General features: G+C 35.7%; 1 protein-coding gene across 2 annotated transcripts in view; it reads left to right on the top strand.

Annotated features, from left to right (window-relative positions):
• The window catches only part of PIK3C2G (phosphatidylinositol-4-phosphate 3-kinase catalytic subunit type 2 gamma), a 265595-nt gene that overhangs the window by 28233 nt on the left and 219743 nt on the right, over nucleotides 1–17619 (top strand). For both annotated transcript variants that reach the window (XM_058655883.1, XM_058655882.1), the window contains exons 5-8: nucleotides 1718–1820; nucleotides 8148–8218; nucleotides 10125–10188; nucleotides 14997–15119. In XM_058655883.1, coding sequence (XP_058511866.1) covers nucleotides 1718–1820; nucleotides 8148–8218; nucleotides 10125–10188; nucleotides 14997–15119 — 361 coding nt within the window. The remainder of the gene's footprint in view (nucleotides 1–1717; nucleotides 1821–8147; nucleotides 8219–10124; nucleotides 10189–14996; nucleotides 15120–17619) is intronic.

The raw sequence follows: 17619 nt of genomic DNA, 5'->3' as shown, positions 1-17619 counted from the left end.
TATCAATTCTGAACATTTTTGCGTATTGATTAATTGGCTACTTTTGTGTCTGCTGAGAAATATCAGTGATTTAGATCATTGCCTACTTTTGATCAGATAGTTGAATTTTTCTTTTTTTTTGGTTGTTGCATTGTTTTTAGTTCTTTAGACATTATGGAAACTGCTTCTTTGATGACTAGTTTAAAAATATTTTCTCTCAATTTTTGTGTCGCTTCTTCACTATGTTTATGGCTCCCTTCTTAGTTTGATATATTCCTAATTATCTAGTTTTGCTTTGTTGCCTGTAGTTTGTGGATTTTATTACCTTTTTAAAAAATATTGCCTACATTTAGCAATTTTAGGTCTAACATTAGAGTGCTTGATTTGTTTTGATTTGATTTTTGTACATAGTAACAGGGGCCTGGGTTCTAGTTTCACGCTTTTAAGAGTGTCCAGCAGTTTTCCCATCACCATTCATTGAAGAGATCATCCTTTCTCTAGGGCATATTCCTGGAAACTTACCAAAAAAAATCAGTGGATTTTATGCCCATGAATTTAGTTTTGGTTCTTCATTCTGCCCCACTGGCCTCTGTGTTGGTTTTTATCATCATGTTTTGACTCATAAAATTTTCAAGTACTTTCTGAGGTAAGGTGTGTGATGCCTACAGCCTTGTTCCTTTTGCTCAAATCTGTTTTGGCTACATGAGATCTTCTATGGTTTTATAGCAGATGAAATTTTTTTCCTTTTTCATAGAGAACATAATTGATGTTTCCCACTTCTAAAAAAGAAGCGTTTTGTTTATTTCAAAGTCAGTATTCCAGAGAAAGAGGAACAGAGAGAGAGAGAGAGAGAGAGAGAGATGTTTAACTTCCCAGATGGCTCTTTATTTCACAAAAGAATCAAGTTTTGTCTAAAATAATGTTTCAGGTTCATAATTCATTGCAGTCATCATTTAGTATGTGTTTACTAAATGTTTACAGAGAAAGAAAAAGAAAATGTAATTATGCTTTAGAAATATCTTAGTGCTGTGATTTTTCTGTTTAATACACTATCAATTCTATGATATAGACATTAATATACTGACTCTCAAGAGGAAATTATTACTTAAGATAATTTGCTTGTCCTGCCTGAGGTCATGAAACTAGAATTTTTTTCTCTAGAGACAATGACGTTTTGCCTGTACCATTCTACTCTCTTGCTTTTGTGCGTTCCACAAAGACATTAGTTGTATAAGACCTTCCAGAAGCATGTTGTCCTCAGTTTGATAATAACTGGGGAAACTGAGTTTGACTATGAAAGATAATCTTTATTATAATGTATTACACCTATTCCAAAGATAAGTATTCATCTTCTAACTTATCTACACATTTGAAAGTAGTTATATGTCTGCATTTATGCAGATAAATATTTTTCCTTATTATATTCATTTATGCACACACACACACATACACACACACATACAGTTTCTTTTTTAAAATGAATGAAAAATCCATGTCATGAATTTCAACATTTTTTGCAACATATTCAGTCGGCTAATACTGTTTTCCAAGAAATTTTTGAAATACCCTCATTTACACTCACACGCATGCACATGCACAAGTAAACTTAGAGTTTACTTTTTTCTACGCCTAATTCTAAAAATACAAGGAAATGAACTCAGAGAGGAAAGCATGCATTTGTGGGTACTATGGGAGGATATGATTGTGTTCATCTTGTTCATTTTTTTTCCTCCTCCAGTGATCACTGTTTGGGGAGTCACACAATGTTTCAGAAAGAAAAATCTGTTATTCAACTTCATCTTCAGAAAAATAAAGAAGTTCCAGGAAAATTATCTCGAATGGTAAGCTTTCCTTAGTACCATTTCTGACTTTATAATCTGTTGTCCACTTCACATAATTTCTATAGCTTAAAGAATACGTGTTTACTTGAGTATGTTTTTGAAACAGGATAAAATATTTCCTTTAAATTTCTGGCAACAATTTGTAATGAAGAGAGAACATGAGTACATGATTGTAATCTAACTGTAGGGACATACTCACGTGTAACTAAGGTGATGTAAGCAGGGACCTTAGGAAAATGTGTGCCCATGAACGATAAAAGCAGAGAACTTGTTTCTTCCTCACTTTCTCTATTTTCTTACCATGTAAAGGAGATTCAGCAAGAAAGTAGTTGTGTGGACGCTGCAAAGAGGGCTTTCATCCTGAGTGTAGACATTTCAGCCCCAGAATCTTGAAAAGAAGCTTCTGCTCTTTAGGGCAATGGATCGGTAATGTTTTGTTACAGCAGCCAAGGCTTACTAATTTGACATAATAAAAAATTATATATTTGTGTCTGGGAAAATTCTTAAGAAATATCTTAAGCTGATTTTATTTATACCTCTGCGTATCCGCATAGAAGAAAATGAGGTAAAAATGTGAATAGGGAATCATTATAGGCAGAAAATAACACAATATTTGTTCTATTCAATTCAGAAAAGAACACAACCGTTGTTCTATTTGAGGACTGTGTTGGTTTCAACATAGCAGAGGCCAGAACACACTAATATTTATAATATATATGTGTATATATATATATATATATATATATATATATATATATATAAAATACCTTAAAAGGAATAGTTTGTTTTACTGTCTCAGTTTCATGCTGTTAGATGAGAATTTTACTCCCTGTATGTTGTGTTGAGTTACTTCCAGTCCAAATTACACAGTATGCAATGAACTTTGATATTTTGGCAGTTCTTATCTGAAGAATCTTCCAATTATCTTCTTTAAGCAAAAAAAGAAAAATCGCATCACTCTGTCATCTTCATAAAACAGATTTCAAGTGTGAGATTCCTTTTTTTTTTCTAATATGAGGTGTTTCATCATAAAAATGTCAGGTGGTGCATTGGATTGCAATACATCTATATGGAATATAACATAATGAGGCCATAAGAGAGTTGTTTAGAAATATCTCTGGGATCAGATTGTCAACTTAGTTGCTGGGGAGACTACGGATCCTCACATATGAAATCTCCACAAAGAACCATAAAGTTCTGTTAACACCTTTAGTGTTAATGAGTGTTAAGGTTTTTCAAATTGCTCCTGGCCTTGAAGCTGCTGAGAGCATCGTATTTCAGTGCATCATAGTGGAAACAGAAAATACATGATCCTAACACGCAGCTTCTAAAAGAACATAGCATCTCATTAATATTATTTTGTGGATGGCTAACATTGAAAGTTCATTTAATTCCATTCCTGTGACTTAGTCTGTCTTAAAACATATCTGTAACATTTTAACATTTCCAGCCTGTTCAACCTGCCTGAGGAATTTAAGAAGCAAATACTATTAAGAATAATGAAACATAGTAACAAGGAACTGTCGCAAAATTTCCAGGATTAGAACCTTGGAAGTGGTGAAAAGAGGAGTTTAGAGTTGAGTTTAGGCAGGGCATCTTTGGATGCCATACCTTCTGTTCCCGACTACCATACCTGGATTATATAGACTCTTTTCAAAGATTTTGCATATGAATTTTAGGGTAATTGCTTAAAATCATATTTATGTATTTATTATTTATTTTGTTTCACATTCCATATCTATACCTATACAATTCAAGGTCTGAGACATGATGGCTACCTTCAGATTATGTCTATATTGGACATCAGGCTCTGTTCTCAATGATTTGAATGTATTAGTTTACAATAGCCCAAGAGGAAAAGAAAAAGAAATAAATAATATTATTCTCTGATGTTGTATAAATAGATACTAGAAAATGAAATGTTTCATAGTTTCACAGCTAGTAAATAAGGGATTGATTTGGGATTTCAGAAAAACCAGTGTTGTAGAATTCAATATATTATAAAATTAGTCATGGGCTGGTGCTGTGGTGTAACTAATTAAGCCTCTGCCGATGGAGCCAGCATCCCATATGTTCAAGTCTTGGCTACTCCACTTTCAATTCAGCTCCCTCATAATGGCTTAGGGAAGCAGCAGAGGATGGTCTGAGTCCTTGGGTCCCTGCATCTCTATGAGAGACTCAGAAGGCGCTCCTGGTTCCTGGTTTTGGACTGCCCAATTCTGGTCATTGCAGCTATGTGTGTTTGTATGTGGGGGGTGAACCAGCAGTTGGAAGATTTCATTATCTCTCCTCCTCTGTTTGTAATGCTGCCTTTCAAATGAAGTAGCATCAACTGATACAGTATATGTGGGTTGCTTTTTTCATCACCCTTCTCTCCATGTCCAGGGACACGTCCTTTGTCATCCTTGTCCATTCTTGGGTCTATACCTGTACAGCTGATTCCGGAGATGTCTGTTTTTCAGTATGTACTTGGGATCACAGAGGATTAATTTATTTGTTTCTTTTTTAGGCTTATTGATGATTTAATATATAAAGGTTTACCTCCTAAAATAAATCACCAACTCTTGATAAATTTGAACAAAGTTGGTAAATGCTGTTTCTAATTCAGAGTTTGAATTAAGACTGACATGTTTATTTAAAAAAAAAACCTGTTATACAGCGCTGGGTGTAAGCCACTGTTTGGGACAATGACATCACACGTGTGAGGGCCACTTAGAGTCCCCACTATGTTGATTTCTATCCAGTTGTCTGCAAATACATCTTGGAAGGTAACAAATGATGGCTCAATAGCTCAGACCTTTCCACCCATGTGGGAGACCCAGATGGAACTCGAGGTTCCTGTGTTGAACTTAGAATAGCCCTGACTCTTGAGGGCTTCTAGAGAATAAACCAGCAGGTGGAAGATCCCTACTACATTTCTATTTCTCTGTTACTGTGATGATGAAAACAACTAATTTTGAAAAATGGATAACTTATCTAATGGCAAAAGTGCTTGCATACCTTTGTTCAATAGGATTCACTGTGTAGGTGCTATGTGTCAGTCCCTATGCTATTGAGGGAGTCATGGTAACTACAACGTAGAATCAGAGAAAGACATCTCTGTCTCCATGACACCAAATCCAGGCTGTTTCAGGAAGTTCTAGCATTGCATTCCAGAGGACAAAACCTCAAAGTTCAAGAAAATCTTTATGGCTTTTACTTTATAGAATTCAGCTAAGTAATTTAAACAAATGAAATCTAAAATAATCGATTAATTTAGTGTATGTTTCTAAAATTTTTTTCATGTCATGTACAATTCTTCCTTTCAAGGACCTCATATAATGAAGGAAAGTCTTAGTAAGCCCAATAAAATTCAGAACTATGCTGTAAAAAAACACACACATGCAAACAGATCATTTGTTCATTGAGCAAATAACAATTGAGTATCCAGCTGTTTCTCAGACACAGTTTTAGATACTGGTAAAATGGAGATGAATGTAGTCTTTCTAGATTGTAGCTACCACAGCCTAATGGAGACATAAAATTTGACTAAGTCTCAGTAGGGCTATGTGCTTTCAAAGAAAAGACAGTAATGCTCTAAGCTCAAAGATTGGGTAGCTGATAGAGATGAACAGGGCAGCGGGGGCAGGAGAGGGGTTCACAGTGGTGCTTCATTTTATGCTAGAATCCAACATTTAGTGAAGATGCTTCAACAAGACTTTGGAAAATGGATATTCAAATGTGAGTACATTTGCTGCAAAAATATTTTTAATAACAGATTAGCATGTACTATAAAAAAACACAAGGATTTAAAAAAATAAATTTTCACCAATCTAAGCTCATATCTTTCCATTTCCCATGACCTTTTCAAAGTACACACACCCAGGCCCAGCTCTGATGATAAGAAATGACAAATGTTAAACTTACTACCTTGGTACCTTGTATAAAAGCAGAGATTCCGGTTTCCTATTGTTCAATTCAAATGTTCACTCAGGCAGGCTATTGAGTCTGCACTTTAATTTCTTCTTTTTAAAAAAGTGAAAATATTCAAATTTGCTTGACATGGTTTTAATGAGAATGTAATTGAGAAAGAAATGGATGGAGACTTTGTGAGTCCGTCACCTAGTCAGTACTCCAATCAAGCATTCACTACTGATGCCATGAAACAAGGATGTTAGACTATTTCAATCTTTCACTGTTGAAGGCTGTAGGACTCCTATCACATTGTCATTAAAACACTTATTTTCCATTTTTGCTCATATATATTTTGTTGGATTCTCTAGTAACTATAAGAAAAAATATGAAATTCATCTTTTGAGTGCTGTTTTATTTCACTAGCATAATGATATTGACATACTTAATAATTTACTTACAATATTGATAATATTGAAAAATATAGATATTGATATATTATGTTAAAATAATAAATAAATGGCCATGTCAGGATATTTTTACTGATAAATAAACAATTTTTACCTATCACAACTTCTGTTGCAAATTTTTAATACCTGTAAAAGCACGGTAAATTATACTACCAGTTGCCAATCCCATATGTGATTAAAAAAATAAGGTGATTAATTTGTTTTTAAATGTTTTAAAAGTTTTTCTGAAATGACTGTGGTATTTTAAACACTTTAACTGAAATAGTTTGTCAACTTGTGACTTGTGCGCGTGCGCACACACACACAAATGCACACATCCCATGTCAAGTACTGCTTCAAGTTCAGCTGCTCTGCTTACAATCCAGCCAGTGCACCTTCAAGGGCAGCAGCTGGTGGCTCCGCTATCTGGATCCCTGACACCCACATGGGAGACCCCAGTTGTGAGCTTTTGACTTTTGCCTGGCTCAGCCCTGGCTATCTCACACATATGGGGAGTAAACCAATGATGAAAGATACCTTTTTCTCTCTCCCCCTCTTCCCTTGCCTTTTAAATAATAAAACTTTTTTAAAAATTCCTAATGACAATATAACAAATGTCAATTTTACCCTTATAAGTATCTACAAACCAGATCAAGCCATTTTAACATGAACTGTGAGCTTGCTATGCAAAAGGCTGTCATGACACTACTTACACGCTTGATTTGGTTGAGCTGCTAAGGGAAGCAGGAGCCAAGCATTGCCGTTCAAGTCGTATGTCCTCTCTTGATCTACTTCTCACTTTGTGTCTTCCGTCCATTTGCCAGTCTTCCCATGCCCTACGTTTCACTTTCTCTGAATCAGAAAGAAACGTTTGTCACTACCATGTTTTTCATTTCAGCCGTTCCAGTGACTGTAGATATACATTCCCAGTGAACAAACCTCACAGCCTCGAGTCTCATTGTACTTCTACAAAGTATTTCTTTTTAACAGCATGCACTCAGGACTTCTAGTCATCACTCATTCTTTTCATTTAGCTTGGCTTCTTTCTTTCTACACACACAATGAAAATATAAGGATTACTTTACCTTTGACCATTAGGCATAGAAAGACTTTCCTCTGATATCTTCTGTCAGAAACTGTATTGGTCAGTTTAAAAAAAAAACAGATTGTATGCGGACACACAAGGTAATATACACCACAAGCCTTAGGGAAACTCATTCAGCTCTCACACCTGACTCCACCAGGTAGGAAACATTACAATTGCAATGGATTTGCTTTTCATTCCCCACAAACTGACACACAGTTTTTTTGCATGCTTGTTCCAGAAGGATTAGTCAGTGAGTTAAGGAATTCTGTGTGTGTGGGCACACACCTGCATGTGGCCCATAGGACTGAGAGTTTTAAAGCAGCATACAGAGGAAAATACCAACTGAATTCTTAGAATTTACCCCTGCTAGTTGTTGTCACTCATGAACGTAGCTTAGTATTTGTGATATAGAGAACTGTCTTATGCTGGCATTTTGGCAGCAACGTATGGTGCATCTGAAAACTATGCAGGTATTTACACATTTTCTAGTCCATTGGGCAAAATATCCTGTCCTACACTGCCATGTTGTGTGCAGCCTAAGTGTGAGGAAAAAATAAAGAAAAAAAAAAAGCCCAGAGTATGCATATAGGTAAGGAACATATGTGCCTGAAAATTACCTTCTTATTTACAGAAATTCATGTTGACGCTGGAGAAGACAGAATTTCTTTCAAACTGTCCTGTAGGTTTATCCTCAACCCAAACCCAGCTTTCTGATTCATTGTTGAAAACAAAGCTTATGCAGTTAAGGAGAATCTGGTGAGGTTTTAAGACAAAGAATAAAAAAGAAGAACGGGAGTTATCAGAAGAGGTGAAGAGAATGACAGCAGGAAGTTACAGGCCTATTTTTATCTGATACTCAATCCTAGTCACTCTATAAATGTTAATATATTCTGTCTACAGCAAGAAGATGACCACAGTCACTTTTATCTGAGCCAACTTCTAGAATTTATGCATATTTGGAAGATATCCAGGTAAAGACATTTTATGTCTGTTCCAAGAAAACTTTCTGACTGGTTCTGAAATGCCAAATCACAATATTTCTAGTTGATTGTAAAAAGTGTCCTTTCATTAGTACTGTGAAAGCTATTGTGCCTTTAATGTGTGATTCTCTTTGGCAAACTCTGTTAGTAATTATCTATTCTTCACAGTTATTCAGATATACTTGAAGAGCTGCTAACACCTTCTCAAATGATCTAACATTCATTTAAAGATATGTCTACTGCTGCTTATTCTATTTCCAGTGATTCTTTTTCTCATTCATTTTGTGAGTCTGGTTATGTGTGTGTCAGTGCGCTCTTTGTCAACCTGTATTTCCATCCTGTGACAGTCTGCATCTCCTGGTTTTAATTCTTTCTGGAACTCCCTGAAAATAATTGCTATATCATCAGCAGGGGAATGTGAATTCAAATGAGAAAATCCAAGTGACAGTAAATGAACATATCCTAATTAATTCTTACACCTAAATGCATACAGGCATTATTTGAAAGGATAATTCTTTCAGGAAGCTAAGCTGAGAAAAGACATCCATACTGCAGTTGGGGTATATCTCATGTTACTCTGAAGTGCCCCAGGGAGGAATGCTGTGTGGGAGACATATGTCATAAATTTCTAAGGCAAAGCCTCAAAACGAAAGAACTTCAGTTATTTAATGACTGTTTATAATAGTCATCACTTTGCAGCTATTATACACTTTGTCTACACTTCCCAAGGTACATATTAGCAGGAAACCAAAGTCGGGAGCAGAGCTGGGACTCAGATCCGGGAACGTGCCAGGGATGTGGGTGATTTTACTACTTGCCAAACTCTGGCTCCCACAAACGTATTTAAACCCACAGCCACAACTGAAATCAAATTACTCTGTCTTCTACTCCCTCTGTGCTCTGAATCCTACCTCTTACCTTTTTCAGATGCTATAGCAAAAATCCATCTTCAGCCTCATGAAGACACAATAGGCTAATTGATGTTGTCACCCAGACTACTTGATGTTGTCACGTAAGGGCCAAGTACAGGAACTTGTGTTTGTCTCTTTATTCCGTGGCTGTACTGCCTCTTAGAAAGCATAAACATCCCTCGCCATTACAAGTTCATGGCAGCTTTTCCTACAATACCTAACATCAGACTTCTGATCATCTTTCTGGCTTTAGAATCAAGCTTATATAAGGATACTCCCCTTGCCAGTCCTTGGCTACTCTTCTTCCTCTCCATCAACTTTTATCTTGACTGGACAGAATGGCTCCTACTGAAGTGATAATGTCACATAGTGAAAAAGCAACTGTGTGAAATACATCGCTTCAACTCACATGTTTTGTGTTGGGTAGCTGATTATGCAATTTAATTTCTAGAATTGTCAGCACAAACATGATGATGATAATTGAATTTGGGAAAATCAGTTTGAGCAATGAAGCCCAAATCACACGTGTGCTGCTGAGGCATTAAAAAAGTTTCTGAAGGTTAGGGAAGAAAAATGCAGAGGCAATGCTATCAATTATAAATGTCTGCCATTAATTCTGAATGAAATTCTCCATGAGGTTTTGCATATTTAATATTTCTTGATGTCAGTATTTGCCATTATCTGCTTCTGAGTTTCTTCACAACTTACAGTTTGAATTAAGAGTAGTTTTGTATAATAATCAGCCTTAAAGGCTTTGTTACTTTGTCACAGTTTCTTTGGAATTTAAATTTTTCAGATATTTTTAAAGTTTGTTGGAAGCTCAGTGATGCTTCCACTTAAATTTTTTTAAAAACTGTCAACAGTAATGCTTGTTAGAGTATGCCTGCTACAGAATCATGAACAAAACAGAACTGGTAGTAAATGTGCCAAATACAGTGAATTAAGATCTTCCACCGAATTTAACAAAGTTTTTTCTTTCTTTCCAGACAGTGCCTTTCAGCAGTTTTGGAAAAATATAACTCTCACCTGAACTGCCTGATGAAAACCCAGGTATTCACTCATTATTCCCTTCATCAATTCAATAAACATATAGAAGCATCTACTGCTTTCCCAAAGGTTTTCCAGTTTCTAAAACAACATATCTGGGAACAGGATTAGCACTTAAGAGATATTTGCAGTAAATGCTATGAAACTATGTGTATGCAGGTCATGTAAGAATGGGTAACTAATCTTACCCCATGGAAGTGCATATTAAAAAGTGTGTGCTTTATAATCCAAGAAGCCATGAGAAAGGCAGGGAGAACCTCAAACAAAAACAACCTGAGTGGGAGCAAAAAAGTCAGGAAATTTGAAACGGCTGTAATTCGAGTTCAAGGTGAGAGACTGGAAAGAGATCAGACAAAAGGAGCAGAGAGGTCAAGTCAATATAGGATTTTATGGACCTTTTATGGCCATTTTAATGATTTTCTAATCATCAGCTGATGACATGGAGCCATTATTCAGGGTAACACATGACTGGGGATGATTAGAAATGCATTCTATTAGCCCAAAGAGATGACAAGGATGTGAAGTAATACTCTGGTGTAGGGATGGAGATGAGGTGACAGAACCACAGCAGGTGATGTGGATGTCGGCTGTGACTAACATAGGAAAGAAGTGCCTGGAATAAAAAAACTAGATGCCCAGCTGCTCATTGATTGCCCAGAGACACCAATTCACTAACACAGAGAAGGGAAGACAGGCTTGCTTGATGGATTCTCTTAAAAGCAAGTGGGATTTGGTTACCCAACAGGGCTTCCAAGGCAGAGCTTCTGCAGCTTCTTACTCCAAAGAAGAGTTAGTGCCCTGCAAATGAAACATTTCGTTAATACAGGAAATTGTACGGATCAGAGAAGTGACACTTCTTTCTGCATTAAATGATTGACTCTCAGCTAAGTCTCCCTAATATTTGCGAACAATAAAAAAGTCTGGAAATAGTAAATTGCGTTTCTTAATAACTATACAAAATGTATACATGTATACAAAATGTATCCATGAGTTTCACATGGATGTTAGAAATGGGGTTGACAAATATCAGGCCTCTTATTCCTTCCTAACTTGCAATCATTGTATTTTAATTCAGGTTTTACTGCTTGTGTCTAGTCTAAACCTGAAAGCTCCAGATGTTAAAAAAAAAACAACTACAATTACATTGTTTCAGGGCTCACAAAAATGTCACAATTATTACCAGTCTCACTTCATGCCTTCAAACTTGTGAAGACTGTTCTTCCTACAATAGAACTTAACCCTCATCAAGTTCTCAGGGCACATTCAAGTTTCAGCCTAGACAGTTTTTCTGTCTCCTCTGCAGACATTATTGAGATAATGGTAATGTATCTGTGAGTGAATTTTAGCAGTCTCAGTGTTTCAGCATGCTTATGTGTTCCCTTTTTGTGAATTTGTGAGAACGATCAGTTTTTAAGTTTTTAAATTTGACCAATAGTACTCCTATAGGAAACCACTATCTGCATTGAAAGACATACTCAACCAATGTAAAATTTTCAAGTATGGCTTAAACACTCACACAATGTCAAAGGAGTACTGTTTACAGCAGTGACCAGTAGTGACCATTACCCACAACTGAATTATTTTATGAATCAGTCACAGTTTTTACAGATGATCTCAATTCAAAACAATTGGCATTTTCACTAAGATTATTTTCACTGAAGTATCTCCAATAAATTCCTGGGAATTAAAGAAGACTTTAATATTATCAAGTCATAATTTTTCTATCTCTATTTGATAAGCATGCTCATATAATTATGTAATTGTCCAAAACAAAATTAATTTGAGATATCATATTTCATATCTGCCAGTTTTTGATCATTATACAGGATTGGAAAACATAAGAATGCACTAACATGACCTGAATACTATTGACAGATGTTTATGGTTCATATGGCCAAATATATTCATTTCTCAGAATGATTGTTTTTTCTTCTTGACCGTTTCATATTTTCCCTGCAACATAGATACATGTCTGTGGGGGGAAAAAAACTTGTAAGAGGTTACAAACTCATCCTGTACCTTGAGCTACCCAATCTTCCAAGCTGGTATACTCGTTCACCTAGGACTTTTAGAATTTGTTAGAATTGTGTGTGTTTTTGGCTTGTAGGATTGTATGTCAGCCTCTTCCTCCTGTTTCCTGCCAAATATGTGTGTCCCATTTCTCCTTGGAGCAGCCTGCTGCTCTGTAATCCACTTTACTTGGTCACCTTGTCACCTCAAATCTGCGCTAGCATCAGAGAGACTTAACGTTTTGTATATTATCTGGCAGTTTCTCTCTCTTACACTAGGACCAGTGTTTTATATTTTATGCCAAATTGTAATTTCAAAGTTTTATTTTAAACTTTAGGGAAAAATCTTTATAGTAGCCCTAGTTACTGAAAGTAGAATGAAATCATCCTAAATTCTCAATTTGTCTGCAAACTTAATGAATTCATTTTCAATATAAATATATAAATGGAAACTCACTAAAGTCTACAGAATGTCTGGAAAATTGAAAGTTGCTCATGGCTGTTGAAATGTGTATTTCTTTAATCTCTGTTTCAGCTACACAAAAGGGAATCAAAACTAATTCTTTATTGTTTTGTTTTGCTTTTTAGAAAAATGTGAAGGACAGATGTTTGTCACCAGCCTTTTCTGATGCTCAAATCACTTTTCAGGTAAGCTGAATATTTGAAGTCTTAGAATGTTGCCCCTTCAAAATCTGTATCAAATATTTCATAAGATAAACTCAAAATAAAGCCCACAAAATAACATGATAATCCTACTCTTGTTTTGTTTTCACTAATCCAAAGGATCAAAGCGAGAAACAATTTAGAGACAATGTAGTTCAAAGCTGTGAAATGAAGGACTGTATTATTGTAAAACACAGGAGACCAGGAGACCGTGGGGAGGGACAGAGAGGGAGGGAAGAGCGGGGGGGGGGGGGGGGAGAAGGGAGGAAACTCTATACCTGCAGAACTGTAAAAAGGAAAGTTAGAACTTTTAAACATTGCTTTGAAATTGTCCCTGATTATTTGCATGGCTGTAATGAGGAGGCATTCGATTCTAACTCACAAAGCAGTCAATTCAATGCTTGGACAGATAATCTGAGCAAAGGTTCTTTAAACATCAAGCCAAAATTAAAAAAAAAAAAACCTCTAAATTGCAACTATTTGCTGTAAATTATCATTTTTAAAGCTATTTACGGTACTAAAGGTACTTCCCCCTTTCACTGGAAAGGCCATAAAATACTGGAAAACAATAAACAGATTTCATTTCTTTGTGTCTATGTCAAAAGTTTACAGTACCACTTTACTGTTGATGTCAGTGAAGCTATAGTCTAAGGATTTGTGTTTTTTGCAAGGTGTGCCATACCTGTGACCCAAACTTTCCTCCATCACTGAAAAATATTCAATGTTCTAAAATGTTACGCACTGAATTTTCAAGTTTTATTTTTTCTGACTAAATACTATCTCTGTATAATCTTATTCTATCTCTTGGCCAAATAGAATGTCTGTGAAATGATGTTTACATCTTACTCAGTATCTCCTGAAATGCAGTCCTGATCCTACATACTGTGGATGTGGCTCCTGTTGACTTTCACATAAATGGAACAAATGACATTTTTTTCTGTATAAATCATAAAATTTTCTTCTTTATAGTAGGTATTTAAATCCATGAAAGACTTGCAATGCATCTGAGTTAAATGATATCTTCTTTTTAGCAAATGAAAGATAATTGTTGGCATTTTTTTGAATTTCTAATTTTTCTTTCTTAGTATTAGTTATTTTTTCCTGGTTTCTTTCATCACCTTTCCATGTTAGTAAAATCACATAGGAGGTGCTGTCAACATATTCGAAATATTATTTTTTCCATGAAAGACACAAAATGGTATTCCATTCATGTAAAATTCATGTAGTATCTTTATATTCATAATGTTTTATTAATCAGAGTTCTTGTATAAACAGACTGAAAATATTTTTGTGCTGTGAATTCATATCTATGTGTGGGAAAACACGGAAAAAATTTTTCCACCTCTCCTGGAATGAACTCTTCTGTCCTCCATGAAAATGACTGTGGTACTTGACACCCAACTGATTTGTTTTGAAAGCCACTGTTTTTCTTGGTGTAGACAAAATATATAAAAATACTCTAAAGTGAAGAGTGATTAACATGAGATTAAAAGCAGAAATTGTCCATCAGATTTCATAATAATAATATATGAAGAAAAAAGATCCATTTTTAAAGGAGTGCTTATTTGGCAACATGAACATAGTTGAAATATAAAAAGGCTAATGAAATCATGGATAGCAATAACAATAAACTGTGAGTATAGCTTAAAGGCAGGCAGCAATTTTGACTTCAGCTTAGTTTTGACTTTGGATGACGTTTGTCTTCAGTGATTAGAAATAACTCCTACTTGAAGGATAATATGACTGAATGCTTACCAGATACCCTGACAACAAAACTGATTGTCCCAAACTTGGTCTGAACTGCAAATCTGGATTTTGGCAAGTTTTCCCTCGTATACACATCCCAAAAACATGTGCTCTGAAACTTACCTAAGGTCTCCCATCAAGGTCTTGTTTTCAAAGTTCTGTAGGAACCACAATTTTGTCTCGCTTGTTTTGTCCTCTACCCATTCCTTTTCTGTAGCTACAGTTTAGTTAGTGGACTCACTTAGGTTAGTGTTAGGCGTTGCTTTGAGAATTCACTCAACACAGTTTTTGGCTTTGATCATGGAATAACTAGAATTTTCAGAACTTTCTTCTGTTGGAGCAAACAAGTGTATTTTAATACAGATATTAATATGTCAACTTTGTCATCCACAGAAAATTGTGAATAATATCATTGAAGAAGTTAAAAATATATGCAGTGTTCTGGGGCGTGTGGAAATCAAACCAGTCACAGATGCAATAAATGAACTTCATCTAATGCTTCTGGGAAAAGCAGAGGTAAATATATTTGTTTATTACACAGTAATTACTTAAGCCTCATTTCAATCATTAAGGAGAGTGATAGACTTGGCTATTGACTAAAGATCTATGCATGTGCTGTGTGTACAAATGTACCTGCAGTATCTATCAATCATTTGGGGACTAATAGCACCTTGATTCTGTTATACAAAGTGAATTTAATTAAATGAAAGAAGTTCATTCTATTTTGAAGTTTGCGGCCAACATAAACCTCCCAAGATAGGCTGATATCAATCCTGCAGTTTATTAAGATGAATGTGCTTACATAATATTCCCATGAAAATGTTTGTGCAAGCATTGATAGCTCTGTGTCTACCCATGCATGATCATATCAATGTCCGTACTTGCTTTGAGAAGTCATATGTAGGAAAAACGAGATCAGTTTTTGTTGTATGTGTTGCCAAACTTGCAGGGAACACTGCTTCTGTGACTTCTGAAGGATGCTTTTGGGTATAGGGAATGATTATATCGACAGGAAATAATGTTCACAAAACACCAGATGACAGTAGTGCTTGACTGAGGGTCATTATTTCTACACAAGGTAGTGGGGGTGGTGCAGGTGGGAGATGGTGAGTCTCCCTGATGGGCCGCATGGATCCCCATCATCTCACTGCCATTAATTACGGTCATTGCTAGTGGAGGGGACCATATGTGAGGATGTGGGCATTTGTCTAAGATTGTTTGCTATTTTCAATAGTTCTTTCTAACTCCTTGTAGATCATCAGTAACAAACAACTGGTCAAAACATGTGGAAAACAACCTTTTTCCCCCAACAGTTTTATTTATTTTTACTGTATAGGCAGATTTACAGAAAAAAGGAGAGACAGAAAGATCTTCCATCTGCTAGTTCACTTCCCAAATGGCCACAATAGCCAGGGCTGAGCCGATCCAAAGTCAGAAGCTGAAAACTTCTTTCTGGGCCTTCCACATGACTGTAGGCCCCCATGTCCTTGGGCCATCCTCACTGCTTTCCCAGGTCGTAGGTAGGAAACTAGATCAGAAGTGGAGCAGCTGGGATGTCATTCAATGCCCATATGGGACGTTGCCCTTGAGGGCAAAACGATTACTGCTCTACTACCTTGCCAGTCCCAGAAAACATAATTATCTTCAAAATGTTTCATTCGACTGATGTTAAAGTATTCTTAGACAGAGGAAACTTTATTTTCAAAATATGCATTCTGAATCTCGCTAAAAGAACAAAAATGGCAGTTTTCTTGGAAAAAGACTTTCAGCATATCTGAAATCAAAAGAATCATTTATAGAGAAATTGGTTATTTCCCAGTGAAGCCATCAGCAATTGCAGTGCGCAAGAAAAACTTGCATTCAGTTTTTACATTTATTAAGTATTATAAGCACTAAAATTTATGTGATTTTTCTTTATAGCTTTTTAATTCAAACTGTGCATGTTATATTTTAAAAACTCAAGGTTTTAGCTGCATGCAACATAAACTTAGAAAAGACTTTTCAGTTATGAATATCACATAATATGTGGCAATGGTCAAGTGTTAATGCAAAGTATAAGAAATGAGTTCTACTTGTTTTTACTTGTTTTGAGACTTTAAAAAAGTCTATTTATGCTAGACATTTGTATTTTTGTATGTTTTTCCATCCTATTTTGTGAATCTACCTATGAGAACGTTGGCACAAGTTTGCAGAATTTGTTCAGTAAGTGTAGTTAACAATGCCAAAATAATTCATTCTATCCACCCACCACAAATCTTACATCAAAGAAATAGTGAAAAATATGGGCCTTCTGCCAATGAACGCTGAGGCTTGAGAAGCTCTCCTTTGTCGTGGCTACATTTCTAGCCAGCTTACAAGAGAATTTCCTGCCAGACAAGGAAGTAATTAGGTACATATGAAATACAAGTTTGGACACAGTGAAAATTTTTATTACAAATAAAGTTGTCGTTTATCCTGTTTCCACCCAGCACTAAAAACATTCCCACCCTTCCAATTATATACCACAACGTCGCAGCATCTATTTCCATACAGTTAGGGAACCACAATGGGCAAGCATGGTCTTTCACATTATGGGGTAGGTCCATGTAATACTGTCTTCACAGTGTGTGCCTGTGATTCTGGCTAAATTGAATTTAAACCGTGTCATGAACTAACATCTTGCACAGACTCACTTGCATGCAGGGGAGACCTATGGAGGGGTGCTCAAACTTCCTGGACAATGTAAACCTTGAAAAATCTAGAGTATGTCTCGACACGCTTTTGCACCAAATTAAAGTTATCTTTTAGTTCTATTCTTTCACCATCGTTTTGAAGTACCCTCATGTGTAGAGTAGTAGTTGAAACTATATTCAGATGAAACGCTTTTGAAATATATAAATGGTTCTGAGAATGATACTTTTGGAGGAAAAATTCTATATAAATTCAATGATACTTTTTAAATGATAGAAATTATTCCTGTCTAAAGAACTACTATAGCAATGAATTTGTTACAGAAAACAAGATTACTTGATAAAGT

Source organism: Ochotona princeps, chromosome 27 (assembly GCF_030435755.1).
Source record: "Ochotona princeps isolate mOchPri1 chromosome 27, mOchPri1.hap1, whole genome shotgun sequence".
NCBI classification, from domain to species: domain Eukaryota; kingdom Metazoa; phylum Chordata; class Mammalia; order Lagomorpha; family Ochotonidae; genus Ochotona; species Ochotona princeps.
The sequence above is the reverse complement of the archived record's forward strand: the minus strand, read 5'-3'. Positions and strand labels throughout refer to the sequence as shown.